Source organism: Camarhynchus parvulus, chromosome 13 (genome assembly GCF_901933205.1).
Source record: "Camarhynchus parvulus chromosome 13, STF_HiC, whole genome shotgun sequence".
NCBI lineage: Eukaryota > Metazoa > Chordata > Aves > Passeriformes > Thraupidae > Camarhynchus > Camarhynchus parvulus.
Window position 1 is genome coordinate 2545345 of NC_044583.1, and position 21901 is coordinate 2567245.

General features: G+C 53.5%; 1 protein-coding gene across 1 annotated transcript; it reads right to left on the reverse strand.

Moving 5' to 3' along the window:
- Positions 1–9798: 9798 nt before the first annotated feature.
- On the reverse strand, positions 9799–14281 carry LOC115908758 (protocadherin-10-like). The gene is given in 5 exon segments (XM_030957593.1): positions 9799–10205; positions 10416–10504; positions 10608–10666; positions 11806–12483; positions 12485–14281. Coding segments are annotated over 5 exon segments (2871 nt in total). The 3' UTR covers positions 9799–9957.
- Positions 14282–21901: the final 7620 nt, after the last annotated feature.

The window sequence follows — 21901 nt, forward strand, 5'->3', positions numbered from 1 at the left end:
CCCTTTGCTGTACACTATTTGTGCAGGTCCTGAAAGCCATCTCCTTTTTCTTTCACAGGCCTTCCAAATGCTTACATCCTCGTTGAGTTTTCCTAGGTCCCAGAATAAAGCAAAGAATGAGCAAAACCTGAGACAGCAACACATCATTTTCTGGACTGATCAATGTTCTTCAATCACTCACCACTTTCTGTCACTGACAAATTGTCACCACAGTAAGTAAATCTTCTTCAGTCACACACATATTTTAAGAGAATGATGTAATGATGTGATCTGATGCTGTTTTGCTTATTTCTAGTCCTTCTCATTAATAAACTCAAGAAAAGGGAAATACAAGCACAACCAAAATAACAGTGTTGTAAAGTAAAACCAAAATAAAATTGTAAAGATTCACTTCCTACATTTCCCCGCTTTGTTCCCATCACAATTGCCTTGTAAATGAAAGGCTCAGCTGTACTATTCATCACTTGGAGGGAAGAAACATCCATAAAGACCAAATGGAATCATCCTCTGAAAGATCAGCTGGATAAACTTGCAGGAGAGACCTCAATTGGAAACTTCAGCTGTCACCAGAGAAAGGGCACGTGGAAATGTTTGGGGAAGAGGGAAAGAGGTGGGGAACTGGGGCTCTTGCAGCACTTATTCCAAGTAGGAAAAAATGTTCATTATCTGCAGACTGCTTCTACCTGTACAGATTCCTAACAGGCACAGGTAGTGATGCAGGGCCAGGCTCTGCAGGTTGTCCTTGTACAGTTTGACAGGAAGACATTGCAGTTTTCTCTAAGGCACAAATCTGGTACAAAGCTCTGTCTATATTCTAGACAGAAATGGTTGAATTATAAGTGATTGCAGAGGCTTGGGCAGTTTGGAAAATTGCTATGACCAGTTGGCCCTCTTCCACATGTCTTAAATCACACTACAGTCTTAGCTAAAACTCCTCTCCTCTCCTCTCCTCTCCTCTCCTCTCCTCTCCTCTCCTCTCCTCTCCTCTCCTCTCCTCTCCTCTCCTCTCCTCTCCTCTCCTCTCCTCTCCTCTCCTCTCCTCTCCTCTCCTCTCCTCTCCTCTCCTCTCCTCTCTCTCCTCTCCTCTCCTCTCCTCTCCTCTCCTCTCCTCTCCTCTCCTCCTCTCCTCTCCTCTCCTCTCCTCTCCTCTCCTCTCCTCTCCTCTCCTCTCCTCTCCTCTCCTCTCCTCTCCTCTCCTCATATTCCCAAAATTTCCAGTGTTTAAACTCAGATGAATGATCCTGGCAGTGTCACAGAGACACCTGTGCTCAAGCAATACCAAAATTACAACATTGCCCTATATTTGAGGTGGGAGGCCAAAAATTTGGGTCAGTCAGCAGAGCCTGATGGATGTGCAACTAATAGGAGGCATGCTTGGTGCAGGGCACATCCAGGTTTGGGAGATTCCTGGGAAGCCTGGCTCCATATGAGACAAACAAAAACCAGGACAGGTTTGCTTGATAGTTCTGCAAAATATTGCCCTGAGCTGCACAAGTGTGTATAAATCGTACACAAATGTGATGCAAATATGGACGTGTCCAAATTGCCTCATTTCTTGCTGTGGTCACAGCAATGTGTTTGGCTCTTTTGGGTTAATGAAAGCAAAAACTGTCAGCACAGAATCCCAGAATAGCTGTGTTTAGAAGAGATCTCTGGGCAATACTTGGTGTGTCATGTTGTGTCCCCTTCATGTGCTCACAGCAGGTTCCTAGGGACTGAATCCAATCAGTGATTTTACTGTTTGTTTCTTTGGGATCAGCTTTGAGCATTTGAAAGCTGAAAAAAAAAAGGATTTATTTGAAGGGTTTTGCTTGGTTTGTTTTGGTGGAGATGTGTCCACATCATTCTTGTTTCAGAGGCCTTTCTGTGTACATGAGCTTAAAAATGTTCCCTGTCTTTGTCAAGCCTGCTGCTCTCTGCTCATCTTTAAGGCAACGACCAGCTGTATGTGTGCCAAAAGATTTTACTGGAAAAAAACCCATAAAGCAGCAAGCAATCCAGTTAAGCCAATGAATGACAGCAGCACAGCACCAGCCTAGAAAGCACTGAGAGCTGCATCCAGACTGATGCTTAATTTGCCACCAAAATAAATAAATAAATCAAGCCTTAAGCACCCTGAGGTTCATCAGGGAAACAAAAGCCAGTGCAGATTAGCAGATTCCTCACTAGTAACTGGGAGGAAGGGAAAAAAAACCCTGGAGCCTGACTCACAGGCTCAGCCCTTGCAACAAATCCAGGCCTTACTATCCCCTGTATTTTGCAAACTGCAGGATGTCAGGGGCTGCAAATTTCCATCAACCCCCTTAGTCAGACTTGCAGCATGGAAAACTGTCCTTGGTCTTTAATTTTTTTTTTCCTTTCCTCAACATTTTGGTTTCTTTTGGACAAAAGCATACTCAGGTCTGCCCCACAGGAAGATCTGCTGTCTCTTCTCTCTGTCCAGGGCTTCAGTTCCAAAGGACTCACTAGAAAGCTGTAGCCTGGGGAATTTTTTGTTTGTTGTGGACAACATCAGACAATGCTGCTTTCCCAATTTTTTTTTGCTAATACAAACTTCTTATCAGGCTTAGTCCACTGCCTTGTTTACCACTGAATCCCAGAAAGAAGCCAGACATACAATCCTAATGAAAAGCTCAGCATGTAAAGAGAGAATTTATATTTCAGTTCTTGCCTTTGCTATTGGTTTTACAAGTGATTGCTCATCAGAAACCAATTACCCCAGAAAGACTTGGGTTTGGGTCCCTACTGATGTTAGCAGGATGAATAGCCTCATTTACAGTCTCTCAACTGGAAAACAAAAAGTAATGATAATAAAAAAAAAAGTATTTTCTAATTCTCTCTGCCTCCATTGTAATTCACAAGAAAATTAAACTAATAACTCTCTCTGTGAGCGTGTTATGCAGATGCCAGGAGTCAGGGATAAATGTATGAAACTATCCCAGGGAAAGTCCCTCGGGAAGGAACCTCTGAGCAGACAACTATTATACCTTGCAACACTCAGAGCTTCTCCAGCAATGCAATCTGCGCAGAGAGGAGGCTCTTTCAATTTCCTTTCTTCTCCCTCCCCCCCTTTTCTGTTGAATTCCACTTGCAGGCAGCAAAAACTTCCATGATTTTTTTTTGCTGGGCTTATTTCCCACTCCATCTCCATTTCCCATTTGCATATAGAGGCCGTTTTTTCTTTATGAAAAAAAATTCTCCATGCCAACAGAATCAAGCTCTTCAGAAATAGCTCCCAGAGTGGTCTTGCTTCCTAAGACCTTCAGCAACCAGGCAGGAAGGCTTGGGAGGGTGGCATGTGAGTCGCCACTGTGTGAATATCCCTGCAGCTCCAAGTTTTAAATTCATTTTTTTATCATTTTAAAGAAGAGATAGCATTAAAAAAAAAAAAGAGTGTGTAATTTGTCTGCCATCTCCAAGAGAGGAGGGGCAGGAATGAACTTCTAGCTCCTCCCTTGCAAGACTGGGAGTGTCTTGCTGGTCCGTGAGATTCCCTGTGTGGATTTTGGACACCACAAGGCTGGGCACAGCAGGGCTCAGGAGGCACAAGCGCAGCAGATGGATGGTCCTGTCCCAGCTGGGTGCTGGGGGAGCTGTGCCTCATGTGGGTAACATGGAAGGGGCACCATTTCACCAGGGATTTGGGAGTTTGCAGCCAAATCCTCGTGGGTTTTTATGGATACACAGGAAAAGGGAGCAAAACTGGAAGTGGTTGGGTCAGGCTCCTGCTCAAAGCAGGGTCAGATTTGGTTGAAATGCATGGGGGAGCTACAGCAGATATGAAATTTGGACCCAAAAAGAGGCAGAAAAAAGGCCAGAGGGTGGCCTTGCAGTGACAGGAGGCTGTTCAGGTGTCAAAGGAGCACAACCATCAGGGTGTGTGACATCTGAGGGGCATTGAGGGGTTAAATGGTTCATGTCATGTGGCACAACAAGCCAAGAGGACTCTTGGGGAACATAGGGAAAGGATTCAGCCCCAGATGATCATCCTTTTGATGATCTCCTTACATTCTGGGGCAGCTGTCAGACTGTTTTGCGGGGAGAGATTAAGACAAAGAGGTGGTTTAGGTAAGCAAGTGGACTATAACATTGCATTTCCTAGAAACAGGAAAAAGATAAATTTTACTTTTAGGAACTAATTTCAGGATTACATTCCTGAAGTTTGGTCTATTAGGAGATACTCAAATGGTAAATCTTTTCCTCTGATCTCTGATAAAAAGCTAGAGTCAGAGGGGTGGTTGGCCTGTCTCCTCTAAATGATATTAAAGGAAGATCAAGAAGGAAAGTGGGGACAAGATGGAATCCTACAGGTGGGATTCAACCTCAGATTAAACTCCTTACATTTAGATCCCTGTGTGGATATGTTCCATCTGCACTCTGGGGAGCTTTGGAGATTTAGTCCATAGAGACTGAACAACTGCAGAGCAAGAGCAGCGATAAATTAATCCTAGAGTCCCCAGCCTTCACCCTCGGCAGTATGAAAAAAATTCCTGTCAGCTAAAATACCAAGAAATATGGACATGGACTTAAAAGTAAACTCATCAAACCAGTGAGGCTCCCCTGTGATGCCACAGTCTCTGCATTTCAGATATACTTGGGCTGAAAGAGTCTCTGTGTTATTGTCTGCACCATGCTGAACTCCAGTGCTTTTTAGAGGAAAATTTGGACACAGAAATTGGGTGACTCACTGCAATAGAACAGAACAAATTCAGACAGCTCATCTTTTCTCTGGGTTCATGTAACAGTTTAACCCCAATTTTTCTATTTCCCATGCAGCCTGCTGTCACAGAGTCTCTGCATCCTGGCCTATCAGAAATCCTACAAATGTTCATAATAATTTTCTTGATTGATGGTTGTTTTTCCTGCTTCTATTTCCTTTGTGTGATTTATTTTCTATGCAGGCAAAATGTATGATAAGAGACTTCTGGAGCTATTTAATGATATTTTCTCTTGTAGATATCATTGAAATGGATGGATTGGATGTGAAGACCTTAGTGAACGCTCTGGGAATCTTTGTTCTCTCTCAATTTCTTCTGATGCAGTTTTTTTCACCTGTTGTTGCAGATATTCCTAGCAATGAATTAAAATAAATATCTCATCAGGAATGCCTGCAGATCCTCTGAATGTATTTCTGATAGTTGACTGCACAAATGTTTTATTTTTCAATCCGTTTAACATGAGCTTGTTTGCCTTGTTTCCTGGCGCTGGAGGAGCACTCTGAATCCTGAATACTGAAATAAAAATCACTGCCTATTGTTTAAAACATGCAAAAATATATCATTTATTCAAATGTAAGATTTGTAAGTCATTGAATTTCATGGGAGAAGAATCATTAGTCAAAGTGCAGGCTGCACTAGGGGTCATATTTAATTTATTTTCAAAGCCTTCATTCGTACTTTTTGGTCCAGTGTGTCATAAGTTATTCAATACACAAAGGTGTCTACTTATGTCTCAAAGTAATTAAGCTGATTAAGTCATATTATCACTAACAAGAAGCATTAATTCCACTTGAGTGAACGCTGCAAAACAGAGCCAGTGACATTTCCACCACTTAAACTGAAAATACATTATAGGCTAACTGGGAAGCAAAAGCTTCCCTCAGCCCTGGCCTGTTCTTCCATCTGATCTCTGTGGAGGAGTTGGCAACTGATGTTTTCAGAGCAGAGAAAAAGGAAAAGGTGCAAAGGAGCAGAGAAAATCAGCATGTGACAATCATGCAGACATTTTTCAGTGTGGCACAAGCTAAGTTATTATGACAGAAGCTAAAGAATATTTATTTCTACACAACATTTACCAAGATCAAAAAGGAAACAGGAGGAAGGGATCCAGCTAGAAAGAGGCTGCTTTGTTGGTGGGTTCAGGGAGAAATTTAAGAGGCAATTTGAAAAGAAATCTGAATGGGTCTTGACCCAATCTTGAATAAAAGATGAGGAGAGGAGAGGAGAGGAGAGGAGAGGAGAGGAGAGGAGAGGAGAGGAGAGGAGAGGAGAGGAGAGGAGAGGAGAGGAGGAGAGGAGAGGAGAGGAGAGGAGAGGAGAGGAGAGGAGAGGAGAGGAGAGGAGAGGAGAGGAGAGGAGAGGAGAGGAGAGGAGAGGAGAGGAGAGGAGAGGAGAGGAGAGGAGAGGAGGAGAGGAGAGGAGAGGAGAGGAGAGGAGAGGAGATCCTAGCATCTTTGCAGGATCAAATTAACCATTGAGGCCACAGATTGGGCTGGATCCAAGGTCCATGCAGAGGTTCTCATGGATTTTGGCTCTGTCCTGCCATTACCACACCCTCTGGGAGTGAGACCCACCTGCACCCATGTCTGTAACCAGCCTGACCCAGCTGCATGCAGAGTGCTGTGTCCATGCTGAGGCTTTTGGGGAATTTGCTGGCTGCTTCTTGATTCTGTGTGTGGCAGATGGGAACAGAACTGAGCATCAGCCCCTCTGGGTCTTTCCCTCTGGCCTCTTTTCTCTCTACCTCTGGATTCGTTTTGTCTCTCTGGGACACATTTTCAAGTCATTCCAGAGGTACAAGTGATGTTTCCATCTGAGCAGTCTATTCAGCAGCAGCAAGAGCACAAACCCCTGTTTGTGCTGGTGCCCAGAAGTGCTGTGTGCCTGCCTTGCATGGCCTGAAGCATTTTGCAGCCAACTGCACCACATGGCAGCTTTCCCACTGTCCTAGAAGCAAATCTCAAGGTGGCTGGTGGGTCCCTGAAAGCCAAATTTGCCTCTGGATCTCTGAGAGAGCTGAAACATGTGAGAGAGGCATCCGGAGAGGGTTCTGCTGAGCAGATCTCCAAAGGAGCTCTCATGCCCAGTGCATTACCAGGCTACAGAAACCAGCGAATGCTCAGGAGTGTTAGCACAGGGAGAGTTGTAAAAATAACTAGTTGTAGGGCAAAGACCTTGCATTTTTAATGAAACCCTGTCCCTGTGGGAGATCTTCAAAGGAGATCTCATCTATTAGATGGACAATTCTGACCAGACATGCCCTTTGAAGAGGGATAGTAGTGTGGTTGAATTAGATTTATGCAAGTCCTCTCTGCCCTAAAGCATGTCCCTTTTTATTGTCCTTTTTATCAATATGGTGATTGAAATGAAAGATTGAAACTGAGCTCTTGTCAGTGCAGGTTTTCCTTCAACTGAGCAAAAGCAGATTCTGGGGGAATGTGGGGTGCTGGGGCCTGGGCTGGGTGCGTGTGTGTGTGTGTGTCTGTGTGTCTGTGTGTGTCTGTGTGTCTGTGTGTCATGGTCAGGAGTAATGGACAGGACATGGAGGCAATTCTGTGGGTATCAGTGAGCCTCGGTAGCAGGGATTAAAAAATGCCACGAAAATACTCTGCAGAGTGACAGGGGAGGTGGCAAACCTGTCCCCTTGGTTGCTTGACCCCATGAGTTTCCAAGGACAGAGATGCAAAATGCAACTTTCAAATGCCTGTGGGTTTTGGGGGTCAGCTTTGAGATCAATTTCCCTTTGGGAAAACACACCAGGGAATCTGATACAAAACACCAGTTCCATGTGCTCATTTAGCCCTTGGATGCCATGGAGCACAGGCTGTGCTGGTGCTTTTGCTGTGTGAGCACAGTGAGCAGCTGGGCCCTCCTGCAGAGGGGCTCCAGTCCTCTCCCAGTGCTGACCAGCACCACCTAAAAATGCAGCAGAGATACTGCCAGGGTTAATCCAGGAGGGGGAGAGGCTTGCTGCCCTGCAGGGACTCAGGTCCATTTGATGCTTTTATTACTTCTTGAGGCTGTTATTAATCTTATTGTATCACTTTGCATAATTCCCTTGTTCTTTTGAAGCAGTGGAACAGGCTAATACTGTGCAGAGGTCTCAGGGTAGCTGTTTGGGGTTCTTTTTTACCCTTAAAACTCTCTAGAGACCCTTGAAGAATGCACTTGGCAGCAGAAAATCCTTCATCCTACTGTCTAATTGGGACAGGGAATATTTCATCTACCCGCAGCCAGGCAGATGTGAGCTGGGACTGAAGTCACCAGCAGCAGCCAGGTCCCTTTCATGTCCAAAGCTTTGTCCTCCCGGGCCCCTGGCTCCCACGAGGGCCCTTTGAGAGCTCCCTGGCCCTGCTTCCACTGAAGAGCTCATTGCCCCCTTGCAAACAAGGACTTTTCTGGGTTAATCCCGAAAGCTGCATTGCAGCCTCCCCGAGCCAGCCACCAGCAAGTTCAGGGTATGGGAAGGACAACCATGGCTTGGCCATCTCAGAACTTCATCTGGAGGCCAAGTGCTCCCACACCAAGCCAAGAGACATCCCACCAACAGATATAGGCTTGCCTATCCCCAGGGAGCTGCCCCTACACCTGGCACAGGTCCAGGTTATCTCTGTGGCCCCTGAGGCAAGCTATGGGTGCCTATCCAGGGAAAAGGGCAAATTCACCAGAGAAATCACTGTAACAACCATGAGTTGTTCTGCCATTAGTGCCACATCCAGCCCCTCTCCCCAGCAGCTTGTGGATGCCCCCACCATGGTGCAAATTTCCCCCTGCCCGAGCTGGAGCATTGAGCAGGGGACTCAATGTGACCTCTGTGTGCTGTGTGACCTCTCCAGCTCCTTCTGGCCATGACCCCAAAGTGGTCCTGAGTCCAGGGAAGGAGGGAAGAATCCAGAATCCAGGTGAAGTGAATAAAATGAGCTCTAGGCATAAAAGGAGCTCTCTGCTCCAGAAGTCAGAAGGACAGATGTATTTTCTGGAGCTGGGAGTGCTGCTCCAGGAGCTGTGCAGCAATCCCTGCTGTTGTGTGCAACTCAGGGACAGCCAGGAGCCAGGGTGAGCTATTAAAATACAATTTATTGGTACAAATCCGACAGAGTGAAACAAACTCAGTTTAGAAAGAGCTGTCATGTTCTGCACAGATGGATTCAAAATGAACTGTCCCATGACCAGAGCAATTGGCAATGATGGCGGACAGACTGGTGGACAGGTGCAGGGTGCACAAGGCAGGGGAGAGACTGTGCTGGGGCTGGAGTCCTGCCCTTGAGGGCTCCTGAGTGCCAGCTAAAGGTTCTAAAAGAGAAACAGGGCACACTTGGAGATATTTGTCCTATGCAGGTGGGGTCCCCAGTGCACCAGAGCAGGGGTTCCTCCAGGCATTCAGGACTTGGGGAGCACAGAGATCTGAGTGAGGGCAGGGGCTGGAGGGAAGAGACCCGTGCTGGGGTCACTCCATTGGTTGGAAACTGTTTTTCATTCAGATGATGTTGCCTTGGGCTAGAGAGCTGCCCAGCAGGGCCTCACCTTGCTCATCTCTCAGGTGCTGAAGCTGGCAGCCCCTCTGGCCATGCAGTCCATGTGTGCCCATGCTGCTCCTGAGCAAGGCTGGCTCTGCCCTGGACCTGGGCTGTGTCCAGCCCTGCAAGTGCTGGGTCAGGGTTTGAAGAGAAGCACTCATGAAGGCTGGGGGTTTTGTACTCACTTCCCAGAGAAAACAGACACCAATTGCTGCTCTGGACATGCAACACATCCTGCTCGATCTCAGGGACAGAGGAATGGTCACTGCCCCAGTGGGTGAGGTCAGGCTTGGCTGAACCAGGCTTGGCCTGCACACACTTTCCATGCCTAGTGGGACAGAGATACAGGCATGCAGCTCAGTACATTCACACAGCCAGACAAGACAAAGTGACAATGTTTACAGAGATGAATGGTCCCTAAGGGGACATGGGAATGGGTAAACTCAAGGCAGATTTGCTTAAATCTGGTCATATGGACCTCAAACAGCACCTGCTGCCAGTACAGCTCTGCAAGATGAGATGGGAGAAATTCCCCTCGCCACCACCCCCCAATCCCTGTAATTTTCAGTCTCTTGCTCCTTAAATCCTTCCCACATGCTCTGTTGAGCCACTCTCCCAGCAGCCCCATAAAGTCTTGAGTGGTCCATACATGGAGGCGTGTGCTGTGTGTGGACCTGGCAGCTGAAATAATGCAGAAGATTCCAAGGACAGGGCCATCCAGGCTATTTCAGGTCGTTGTTGATAACCACACTGTCATGCATGTCACAGTAAGTTGTCATCTTCTTCCTCTTGCCAAAGGTGGAGAAGCTGTTTTTGTTCTCCCGGCCTGAGAAGAGGGGCCCATCCTTGCTGGAAAGCAGAGTGGGGGTGCCAGGGATGTAAACGTTGTGCTGATAATCCAGGGCTGGGTACAAGGGGCTGTAGTGGGGTGTCCAGATGCTGTTGGGGCCTGCTGAAGCCTTCTGAAACTCTGGAGAAAAGATGAGTGAAAGATTGGCTCGGGTCACATCCACCTCCCAGGATCCAAGTCCTGTGTCACCAACCTCCATCCTGGTGCCTGGACACCCCTTCCACCCACAAAACTTCACCACTGCAAGGAACAGGGATGTGATGCCCACATAGCACCTCCAAAAGCAACCAGAGGGTCTGGTCTTGCCAGCCCCAGTATCCCAATACTAACCAGAGACAGGGGTCACCAGTGTGCACAGCCTCTCGTGCTCCTTCTGGAGGGCTCTACGTATTTCCCCCACATCTTCCAGGCTCTGGGAGCTAAAGAGAAGAGACTGGTTCAAAGCTGTGTGGGACATAACCTCCCCATTCCCATATCCCCCTTCCACCTGCTCCCCCTGTTCCCCAGGGCTGGATTCGGTACCTTTTCAGGGCAGGTCTCTGTGTGCTTGGAGGCAGCCAGTCCGTGTTGGGCTGCTTGGCCTGGAAAACACAGGGAAGAGCAAGGCTGGTTATTGGGAGCCTCTGTCAATCAGCCCTGGGACTCTGTCAAAAAACCCAGCACAAGGCTTCAGCAGGCAGGGATGTAGGACCACATCTCCATTTTCCCTGTGTCCTTTGTGGAGAATCAAGCAGCACATTCCTGTTCTGGGGAAGCTGAGACAGCATGGAATCAGCCTGTTCCCTTCTGGACCTTCCTCACCCTCCTGAGATACAGAGGTGCTTCTGGGCTTGTCCTCTGCCTCTGGGGGTTTTATGCCTGTCATTCTGGGGAGAGACAGGTGGTTTTCCTATCCCTGCTAATTTTCAAAAGCCTTTTTTGCATGTGCAATGTTTACTTAGCCCAGGTCTGAGGTAGTAAATGGTGAGAAATGCAGAAATCAGCTGTGTGCTTGATGTCCCAGGAGGGTTGCAAAAGCTGCAGGAAAATCTAATTAAGTATTAGGGAAGAGAGTCCAGGGGAGCAAGGAGACACATGGAGAGACTCTCTTGGCAGAGAGTCCTGGGCTCTCCTCGGAAGGGCTGGTTTATTAAAAGTCAAACGTAAGTGGATTAGACGCCTCATCACTCTCCATCCTTGTAATCGTGTTTTGGAGAGTCTTTCGTCGGGAAAATTAGACATTCCTCATTTCAATACCTAACAAATGCTGACATCAAAATCCTGCCCCGCAGACCCCACTCCCTGCCTGCTGGCACAGCCTGGTGCAGAGCAGCAGCCAGGCCCGGGGCACTCCGACCCTGCCAGCACAGGGCAAGCAGAGCAGCAGCGATGCTCCCACTGTCCCAGGGTGAATTGTTTACCCGCGCCGAGGTGAAGCCACCCGCACTATCCCACCGCCCCCAGGGCACTGGAGCATCTCTGTTGCCTCTAATGGGTACAAAAGACGGTGAGAAGGGATTTCCTCTCGCCTCAGCCGAGCCCGGCGCTCCCCCGGTAATTAGACCCGTCGGGAAGCTCGGTGGAGATCCCGCTGCCTGACGGCTCCTAATTCCCGCACTGATCAAAGGCTCCGGTTGTTCTCTGGGAAAAGCCGTGCCTGGTTTCCCTCGTGGCAGAGGCTGAGGGAGGGGGCTGGGGGGACCTGCGGAGTGCTGCTAAGCACTGCTGGGCGTTGTGTTACCTCTTTGGAGACCTGGAGATGCTGCTCTGGCCGGGACCGCTTCCCGGGATCCTTCTCGTTGTTTCGGGGAGGGCTGCAGGGTTTGAGGAACATGAAGTCACTCTGAGCAGACTCAGGACCGAGGCAGACCTTGTAGCAGTAGCCTGGGGGGCCGCCCGCAGGCACATCGAGGCAGGTGGCAGCCGTGGTCCCTGCAGGGGGCTGCGCCGTCAGGTTGGAAGTCTTCAGGCCATCAGAGGAGGGTCTGGACCCGGGACAGCAGCGGCAGCGAGGTGGCGAGCAGCTGTCCCCCTGGCGGGAACGCCGCTCACCGCGGCAGCGAATGGCTGTGAGGATGAGGATGGCGAGGAGGAAGGTGAAGGAGATGGAGCCCAGGGAGACAAGGAGATAGAGGGTGAGCGGGGAGGATGAGGAGACCTCTGGAGGGAGGCTGAACTCGCTGAAGTCGGAGAGAGTCTGGGGCATGGTCTCCACCACCGAAAGCAGGAGGGACACGGTGGCAGAGAGGGCTGGCTGCCCCCCGTCCCGCACCTGCACCACCAGCTGCTGCCGGCTGGCATCCTGCTCCAGAAAGGAGCGGAGCGTGCGCAGCTCCCCCGTGTCGGGGGCCACGCTGAAGAGGGTGAAGTCAGTAGCCTGGAGGAGCTGGTAGGAGAGGCGAGAGTTCAGCCCGCGGTCCCGCATCCACTGCCGACACCGTGCCCACGAGGTAGCCGGGCCTGGCCGAGCGCGGCACCAGCTCGGTGGCAACGGAGCCGTTGCGGGGCATGGGGGAAACGATGACCGGGGCGTTGTCGTTCTGGTCCAACACAAAGATGTGCACAGTGACGTTGGCACTGAGTGGGGGAAATCCTGCATCCTGCGCTTGCACCTGGATCTGGAAGCTGCGGATCTGCTCGTAGTCGAGGGAGCGCAGGGCGTACATGTGCCCGCTGTCTGAGTTGATAGACACGTAGGTGCCCACGGGCATGCCATGGATGTGCCCATCGGCAATGGAATAGGACAGGTAGGCGTTTTGCTGGCAGTCAGGGTCTAACGCGCTGACAGAGCATATGGAGGCACCTGGTGCATTGTTCTCCATCACGTAGACGCTGTAGGAGGGCTGGAGGAAGCGCGGGGCGTTGTCGTTCACATCAGACACGGGGATGGTGAGGATGCTGCGGGTCAGCAGGGCAGGCGAGCCCATGTCCCGAGCCGTGATGCTCACATTGTACTCGGGCACGACCTCCCTGTCCAGCGCTTGCGTGGTCACCAGCGTGTAGTAGTTCCGGAAGGAGGAGCGGAGCTCGAATGGCACATTGGGGCCGACCTCACAGCTCACACGCCCGTTGTCCCCAGAGTCCCGGTCCTGAACACTGATGACAGCGATCACAGTGCCTGGGGGGGCATCCTCCAGCACGGGTGTGGACACAGAGGTGAGGGTCACCTCCGGCGCATTGTCATTGACATCAAGGAGGTGCACAAGCACCCTGCAGTGCACAGCCACAGCCGAGGGCCCGCGGTCCTTGGCTTGCACGTAGAGCTCATGCAGGCTGGCCCGCTCATAGTCCAGGCGGCCCTTCAGCAGCACCTGCCCGCTCCGGGGCTCCACGTGGAAGAGCTCCCGGACACGTGGCGGTGCGTGCCCACTGAAGGAGTACTCAATCTCCCCGTTGGGGCCCTCATCCAGGTCAGTGGCATTGAGCTGGATGACCAGAGTGCCAGCAGGAGCATCCTCAGGAAGGCTCACACCGTAGGAGGGCTGGTCAAAGGCAGGCACGTTGTCGTTGGCGTCCAGCACGGTGACGAGGATGTGCGCCGTGCCGGAGCGCTCGGGGACGCCGCCATCGAGAGCGGTGAGCAGCACCCGGTGCACGCGTTGCTGCTCACGGTCCAGGGCACGCTCCAGCACCAGCTCTGCAAACTTGCTGGCATCGCTGCGTGTCTGCACCTCCAAGGAGAAGAAGCCGTTGGGGCTGAGGCGGTAGGTGTGCACGGAGTTGGTGCCCACGTCAGGATCCTGGGCGCTCTCCAGGGGGAAGCGAGCCCCGAGCACGGCAGACTCGGCCACCTCCAGCACATATTCCTGCCAAGGGAAGGTGGGTGCGTGGTCGTTGATGTCCAGCACCTCCACCTCGACGCGGTAGAGCTCCAGTGGGCTCTCGACGAGGAGCTGCAGGTGGAGCAGGCAGGTCCCCCCTGCCTCGCACACCTCCTCCCGGTCAATGCGCTCGTTCACAAAGAGGATCCCGTTCTCCAGGTTCACCTCCAGGTGCTGCCTGGCCCCGGCCCGTGACACGATGCGGAACCTCCGCGCTGACAGGGTGGACACATCCAGTCCCAGGTCCTCACCCAGGTTGGCCACAAAGGCTCCGTGCTCCAGCTCCTCCGGCACGGCGTAGCGCAGCTGCCCCCGCGCCGGGGGTCCGGCCAACAGGAGGAAGAGGAGGGAGCGGAGGAAGAGCTGCCCCCGCCCGGAGCCTGCTCCGGCCCCCATGGCCCCGGGAACGCGGAGTCGCACCCGCGCCGCCGCCTCCGCCCTCGCCTTCGCTTGCCTCTTGCACTTTCAAAGAGTTTAGGGCTCCCGGGGGCGGCAGAGGAGGGCCTTGCCCGGAGCTGCGGGGCCGAACCGCGGCCACCGGCAGCGGCTTGCTTAACCCTTTCTTTGCTGGCCCCCGCAAGGGGCTGTAATCCGGGTCCCGGGGCCACAGCAAAATCTGTTTACCGGAGCCAGACGCACCTGAGGAGGGGACCACCTTCGGGGAGATCCCGTTAACGGCGGCGGGAGCTCCAGCAAGACCGATCGCTGCCCGGGGCACTGGTATTACCCCGCAGATGCTGCGTTCGGACCCGCGGTAGATTAAGAGGAGCCCAGATCGCGGCTGCTGCCAAATCCCCCGGCCGCGTCCCCCGCCGTGCCGGTCCTAACCTTTACCAGATGGTTAAGCCCCTCCAGACTTGATTACATTTCCCTGCACACCGTTTTCCTTGTAATGCGGAGTTTTTAATTACAGGAGCAGGGGGATTACAGCCCTGGATAAAGCTGAGCCCATCAGCGCGGAGGCACAGAGACCCCCCCTTCTTTCCCTGCCTCCTTCCTACCCCCGACACCCCGCTTGCCCACAGCCCCGCGTCCCAAATCCCGTTCCCCCACTGGGCACCCCAGTGTCAGCCCCCTCGGGCTCTGGGCGCACGATCCTGCCCAGATACCCCCGGATCTGCCTCCCCACACCCCAGTGGTGCCCCCACCGCGGGCACAAACTTTCCGCCCCCCGCGGAAGGCGAGGGGGAGGCGGGAGCAGAGCGAGCCGCGGGTCCCCCTCCGGCCCCCGAAGCGCGACAGACGGCGGCCCCTGCGCCCCCCCTTCCCCTCTCCGCCCCGGTACCGCTCACGGTTCCTCCGCCGGCCGATCCGTTCTCCCCGCAGACCGGTCTCCAGCCGCCGCCGCGCCCGGGCAGCTCCGTGAGTCGCCTCCCACCGTCGCCGTCCCCGGGGGCGCTCGGTAACGGGACGGGGCGGCCGCTGCCCCCGCCCCGCGGCTGCTCAGGGTGCGGATAATCCCCTAACGATCCAGTTAAAGGCTCGAAGGGGCTCGGAGCCGCTTTAGCCGGCCACTGATATTTCGCCGCCTTTGTCTCTGCTCACCGGTCCCCATTGGGAAGGGAACCGCGGGCCCCAACCGCTCCCCCCACCTTGCTCCCCACGGGGACCCGAGTGGGAAGCAGGATCCAGAGCCGACCGGGAGACCGGAGGAGGCAGGAGGCGGCGGAGCTGGTGGGGTTTGTCGGGCTGGGAAAAGGATTTTGGTTCTTGGGAGTGCAGCGAGACCCACGCGGGACGTGCCGCGCTCGTGGGGTCTCCGGTCGGGGAGGAGGGCAGGCGAGGCGGGCAGGTGGAAGGAGCGGAGCACCTGGGGCACGCGTGGGCTCGGGACGCTCACGGGTGGAATCGGGACGGCTCCCGGTAAGTGAAGCCCAACCCGCAGCGGCAGCGCCGGTCACTGCCAGCCTGTCCCCGCGCCATCTCCCACGCCAAGACCACCCCTGGCGGCGTCGTTGTCACCCCCGCCCCGATCTGTTTCTTTCTAATCCCCCTCCAATCCCCGATTTGCGCCCCCCCTGCCCGCCCCCCTCTCTCCCTCCATCACCGCCCAGCCCTCCCGGGGCTGAGATGCGGGAGGTGGGATGGAGCGGGGAGCGCTCCTCCGGGAGCCCCCTCGGGTGCTGCTCAGGCCAGAGGGGGATTGAGGGTGGGGGCGAGACGGGACACAGAAATTTTCGGGGGTCTTAATTCATTCCCTCCAGTCCTTACACCGTCTCCGACCAAACGCATTCTGCAAAATCATTGGAGCGGCTCCGGTCCTATTGTTTGATTTAGAGTAAAATATTCACCACCACCTCCTGCTCCCCCAGGTGAACCGGCAGGATCCGAGCCCCCCCCCGCTCCCTGTGTGGTCCTTCCCTCCCATCTCCAGCTCTGCTTGGTAAGGCACCCCCCACCCGCACATCTTCATCTCTGCTTCCTTCGGGGGGGAACTGTGTCGTGTCCCCCCTTGCTTCCCTCCCCTAAGGGAGATCACAGGATAGTCCCATCCTGTTCCTTTTCCTCATCTCCCCAGACCTTGTAGTCTCTTCTAGCTCCCCCCTCAGACCCCACGATTCCAGGGGACCAAGGTCAAACGGGGGGGGGGGGTGGGAGGGGTTAGGGAGAACAGACTTGTTCCAAGGATCCCTTTCCTGAAGGAAATGGCTCGGGCTGGGGCTGCTGCAGAGGGGTGAGGAATCCAAAGAAGAGCCTTTTTTGGGGGAATATAGCAGAGGGAGGTGAGTAGCAGGATGGGAGGGGATGGAATGGGGACAGTGCACCACTAACACCCCACTTCATACCCTACAGATTTTAAGGCTCCTCTTGTGGTGCAGAAGAGTGTTCAGCTGCCAGCCCTGTTCTCAGGGGGTAGGGAATCAGGATGCGGCTAGGAGCCTGTTTTTGGAAAATGCTGGAAGCTACAGGGGGGTCTGTCTCTCTGAGATGCCTTGGCACAGGCGGGCGGGTGGCCAGCTGCCTCAGGTCAGCACTGACGAGCCTTGGCAAGGCCAGCCGGGGAGATCAGGGTGGGATGCAGCAGGAGACGCCGCAGGTTGAGCTGCCTTGGAAAAGTCACGCAGAGAGCAAAGGACTGGGGTGGGGAGGGGGGGACAACACTCAGCTGCCTGTGGGCACTAAACCTTGCCCAGCCACCACTGCCACTCCATTTTCCTGCCTGCTGCGTTCTGGGGCAGCAGAAGGGGCTGCAAGAAACGCTGTCCCTGCCAGAGCACAGAGCTCCTCCCCCAGCTGCCCAGGGCGGCCTCTGCCCAGCCGTGCATGCGGCTGCTCCCCCCTCGCTCCGGGCAGGAGCAGCTATAGTTTGTGGTGCCCAAGAGGGCAAACACAGTGGGAAGGGGGGGTCTCCTGGTGGGAATGAGAGCAGCCCTGGCCCTGCAGCTGGGAAGTCACTCCGGGGTTGCTTCTGTAGGGTCGGGTGCTGGGGATTCGGTCTGGGAAGCCGCAATGCTCTCTGTGGCAGGATGCCCTGAGCAGAGCTCCTTCCACTTCAAAACTTTGGTTCCCTGCCTTCCCTTAGGAGGAAAACCTATGTCCTGAAGGGGATGGTGGCTGTCTTGGCATGTTTATCAGGGCTGGTGGGCACTCTGCCTGCCCTTGTGTGCCGGGGTACAAGATATGACACATGCCCATCTCCTTTCAGAAGTGCACAGGGACAGGGTGAGAAAACAGTGGCATGAGCTGGAGAAAGGAAATTCTCATTAAGGAAAAATCTTCACCATGAAGGTGTCACAGGGACCAGATGGGGCAGGGATTGTCATCCTGGAGATCCTCCTGAGCTGCCAAATCTAGCTCTGAGTAGGGATGCCCCAGGGTCCTCCAGATGTCCCAACACCACTGTGAACCTGGAAAGTCCCAGTCACTGAACAGAGGTGAGCAGGTCACCAAAGCAAGGGAAAGAGCTGCCCAGAGAGCCCAGGCTTCCAGACCACAGGTCCCAGATTTGTCAGGAGCCACTTCTGACAGGCACCATGCCCAGGGGTGGATGGAGCAATGAAGGATACTGAGACTCCATTCCCACTGGAAGTCCTTGTCCATGGGCTTTGCTCTGCAAGGTGCTGGAGTTGCTTACCACCCTCCTCTTCCACTGCAGTGGTGCAGGAAGAACTTTTGCACCAGACATGATGTGCTCATGAAGTTCCAGGGGGTTTTTATGTGAGGAGATGTCGATGAGGCGACCAACTCAAGGCTTACTACAGGTAGAGTGCACTTGACTCTCCTGGCCCACACAGACGCACGAAGGGACAGGTCCCCCAGTGTCTTTGCCAGGGACAGATGGAAATGGAAACAGGCTCAGCTCCAGACAGACCCTCCCTTGCTGTCACCTCCTTTTGAGCATTTCCAGGGCATGGGGCCCAGTCCTGCTCAGCCTCTGAGGGAACAGTTCTGACTCCCTGGAGGATACAGACTTCAATGGCAGCTCAGGAAGCCACGTTTCCCCTCCTGCTCTGGAGGTGGGGGGAATTTCTTGCAAACCCAAGCTGCCAAAGGAGCTGCTGTCATGGCTGGTGTCTTGTTCCACTTGAAGTAACAGACTTGGGACCCAAAGCAAAAGAAGGAGTGTGTCCCCATTATCCTGAGGGCTGGGACTGCTCACTTTGCTGTAGGCATCCTCTTAGAGGGTGTCCCTAAAATGTCCTGAGGGAATGTCTCCTTTCTGCTGGGAAGGAAGAAGGAACAGTGAGCAGGAAAGAAAGGTGGGCAACAGTGCAATGAGTGCCTGGGGGAAGAGCAGCTTTGTGAGAGAGGAGGACACACCTCTCCTCTGTCAGGCACCAGGGTGACTGGTGTTGGAATATTATGCACAAGTCTTGTGCCTGAAGTTCTGAAAGGTTAAAAAACTGATTTAAGGCTTGGAACAATACCTTACAGGGAGAAGTGTAAGTGAAACTGCCTGAACTCTGTGGAGAAAGAAACCAGAGGAGAAATTGTGGTAGGGCCAGAGAGGTGTTACCAGGAGGAAATGCTTTGCACAGTTAGAAGGAATGCAGAGCCATGGCTTGAGCCTGACAGCTTCATGTACTGGGCAGTGAGAGAGGGGACCAAGCTGTCAGGACTTTTGATGGTGTCTGTGTCTTTTGGTGTCCACAGATCCACGTGAAACAAAAGATTCCCAAGTTCCCCGGTGTATCATGCTGAAGTGGGAAGACTGGGCCTGGGAAGAGTGGTTCTGATTGACTTCACCTCCTCCAGCAGAGAAACCACTGCAGCTCTTCCAGTCATGTTGAAGCTGGGACCACAGTGAGGAGGCCAAGGGGCAGAAGTCAGAATGGATGTTTCCTCTCCCCACAGACACCTTGCTTCAACACCCACACAAAAACTGTGTGCCTGCAGTTCACGTTGAAGTCACACATCCCTGGGATAGGTTGGTGGTTTCAGAAGGGAAAGGCACGAAAAGGCACGTTCTCCTTTATACCCATTTCTAAAAGGTAGTCCTGGGCAGATATGGGGATGTTTCCTGCTTCCCTGTCCCTTCTTTCACTTCATTTCTCTGTCTCCATTCCTAGGGACTACCTCTACCCTCCCACTCTCCCCTGGCCCATGCCAGGGACTTTGCCTCCCTGAGACACACCCCACCATCCCCATCTTCTCCAGGGAGCTTTGCAGATCCTCCAGGCCTCCCTTTTCTCCCCCACCAGCCCTACTTCTTTCCTCTCTGTCTGAGAGATCAGTCATCGAGGGTGTCAACGCACACGCACCCGACTCCCCCGGGAGGATGGGGAGCTGCAAGCTGGGGGTGGTGTTCTGCTGCAAGAAGGCAAAGCTGCCATCAGCAGCTGCTTTGATCTGGAGACAATTACAGACGAGTGTAGGACCCTGCTCCACTCAGCCAATAAATAATGGAATTTCTGTGTTGACACAGACAGATTTCCCCCAAACTGTCAGAGAAGGGGAGACGGAGTGAGTGAACGGGAGCCCGAGAGGCTGGAGGGAAGGGGAGAGAAGCAGGAAGGGGAAGGAATGAAGTGGGCCTGTGGGAAAACTAAAAAGAAGTTTGGGAAGGCAACACTGATGGGGGGAGCTGGGCAGGGAGGAGAAGAAGCCTAAGGAACACATATTTGTAAAGGGGAAGGAAAATCAAGACAGGAACTGTGGGTGGAAACGGAGCGGGGGGAGTGCTGCATACGCAGCTGGAAGCAGAGGGAAAAAAAATCTGAAGGTGGAAAAGAAAGAGAAGGAGGAACAAAGGCATGGCAGTGTCCCCGGGGCTCCCTGGCTGCCTGGCAGATCACACGCTCCCCGAGCAGGGACCATATTCCCGCAGCCCTGCGCAGAGCGGCCCTGACCCCCCCGGGGCGCTCAGCGCTGCCGAGCCGGCATGGGAGGCACGCATGAGTTGGTGAAATGGTGCCACTGGTGTACAGCCAACAGCAGAAATTTGCTCTGAGATCACAAGTCCCTGAAAAACCTCCTGCGGATGGCCTGTCCCCATGCTCCCCCTGCTCCTCCCCATCTCCCTCTCCCTGCTCCCTCTGCAGCCTGGAGCTGTTTGTTCTCTGGCTGGTGATGGTTTTGTACTTCACTCACGACAAAGCAAAACCTCCCTTGTGCTCAGGAGCCCCACACCGAGCCCAGCAGAAACCATCCATCCTTCCAGCAACCCTCCAACCTGAGTGCAGCAACAGACCTGACAGGGATGGGGGGGCACTGGGGTTGTCTCCTTCCTCCCAGTTTGGAACACCCCAGGGCCCTACTTGTTCCCTCTTGGCCCTATCTGAGGCCTGAGCTGGCTCAGCCCCAGAAATTTTGGAGGATGGCCCAACTTCCAATACTCCAGGCCAAGGTCTCCAGGCCAAGTACCACTTCACTGTGGGTGTCCCAGCTTGATCCTTTTAGCAAAAGCTGGCATCCAAGCTTCCCACCCAAGCTCCAGATGGGATGCAAATACCTCCCAGCCCAGGGATTCTCCCCTCTATAAATCTTCACCTTACCCTATCACTGCCTCCCAACCCCTCCTCAACCAATGCCCAGAGAAGCTGTGGCTGCTCCATCTCTGAAGTGTCCACAGCCAGATTGGATGGGGCTTGGAGCAACCTGGGATAGTGGAAGGTGTCCCTGCCCATGGCAGGGGGTTGGAACTGGCTGATCTTCAGGGTTCCCTTCCAACCCAAACCATTCCAGGATCCTGTGATTCCTGTTCTCTTATGCAGCAACCCCAGCTCTAATCAGAGGCTGAACCTTTGCCCTTGCACAGATCAGATTCTCCCCCTTGCTGCCCCCACACAAGGAAGGCAGGACAGGATGCAGATTGGGCCAAGCACTGACTGATCCAGGCTCTCAGTACACAGCTCTCCACAGAGCTCGGAGGGGGCAGGAATGCTGCCTCTGGAGTTGTGTGGGATGGTGCCACAGCACTGATGGGACTGATGGCAGCGTGGGACACCCAGGAGCCTGGACAGAGCAGGGGGTGGTTGCACAGATTGCCAGCACCACTGCACCAGGTCAAAGCCAGGCAGGAGGGAGGGTTTCCAGGGATATTGCCTATGGATGTTGTTTAGCTTTAACGCTGGCAAATGGCAGGAATGCCTGCCTAACTGGGGCAGCAGTAGCTTGTGGCCTGAGCAGTGGGAGGACTGGAGCTCCTGCCAAGCACTTAAATCTTTCAGGATGTAAAACTGGTGTAAATTGCTGAAAAAACAACTCTTTCTGCTAATAAAGTCACAGGGAATGATTCAGCTAGCCCAGACAGGGTAACACACAGGGTCAGGCTGGGACCCCTTCTCCAGAATCACCTCAGGTCCCTGGTCCCACTCATCTTACTGGGATGGTGGGAATGCTGCTGCTGCTCCTCCAGTCCCAAGCAGGATGTGTAGAGAGTGAGGGGAATGTGGTTTAGCAGGAGAGGGTGGGGTTGAGGAAGTGCCCAGAAGACTCCCAGGGTGCCCAGGAAGGAAAGAAAAAGAGCAGCTGGGTATTTGTTCTCAGCCCCTCCACGAGGCCACAGCCCTTCATCCCAGGATGAGGCCAGGGAAGATGTCAGGGGGAGAGGAAGTGGAGGTGGCAAGACAGATT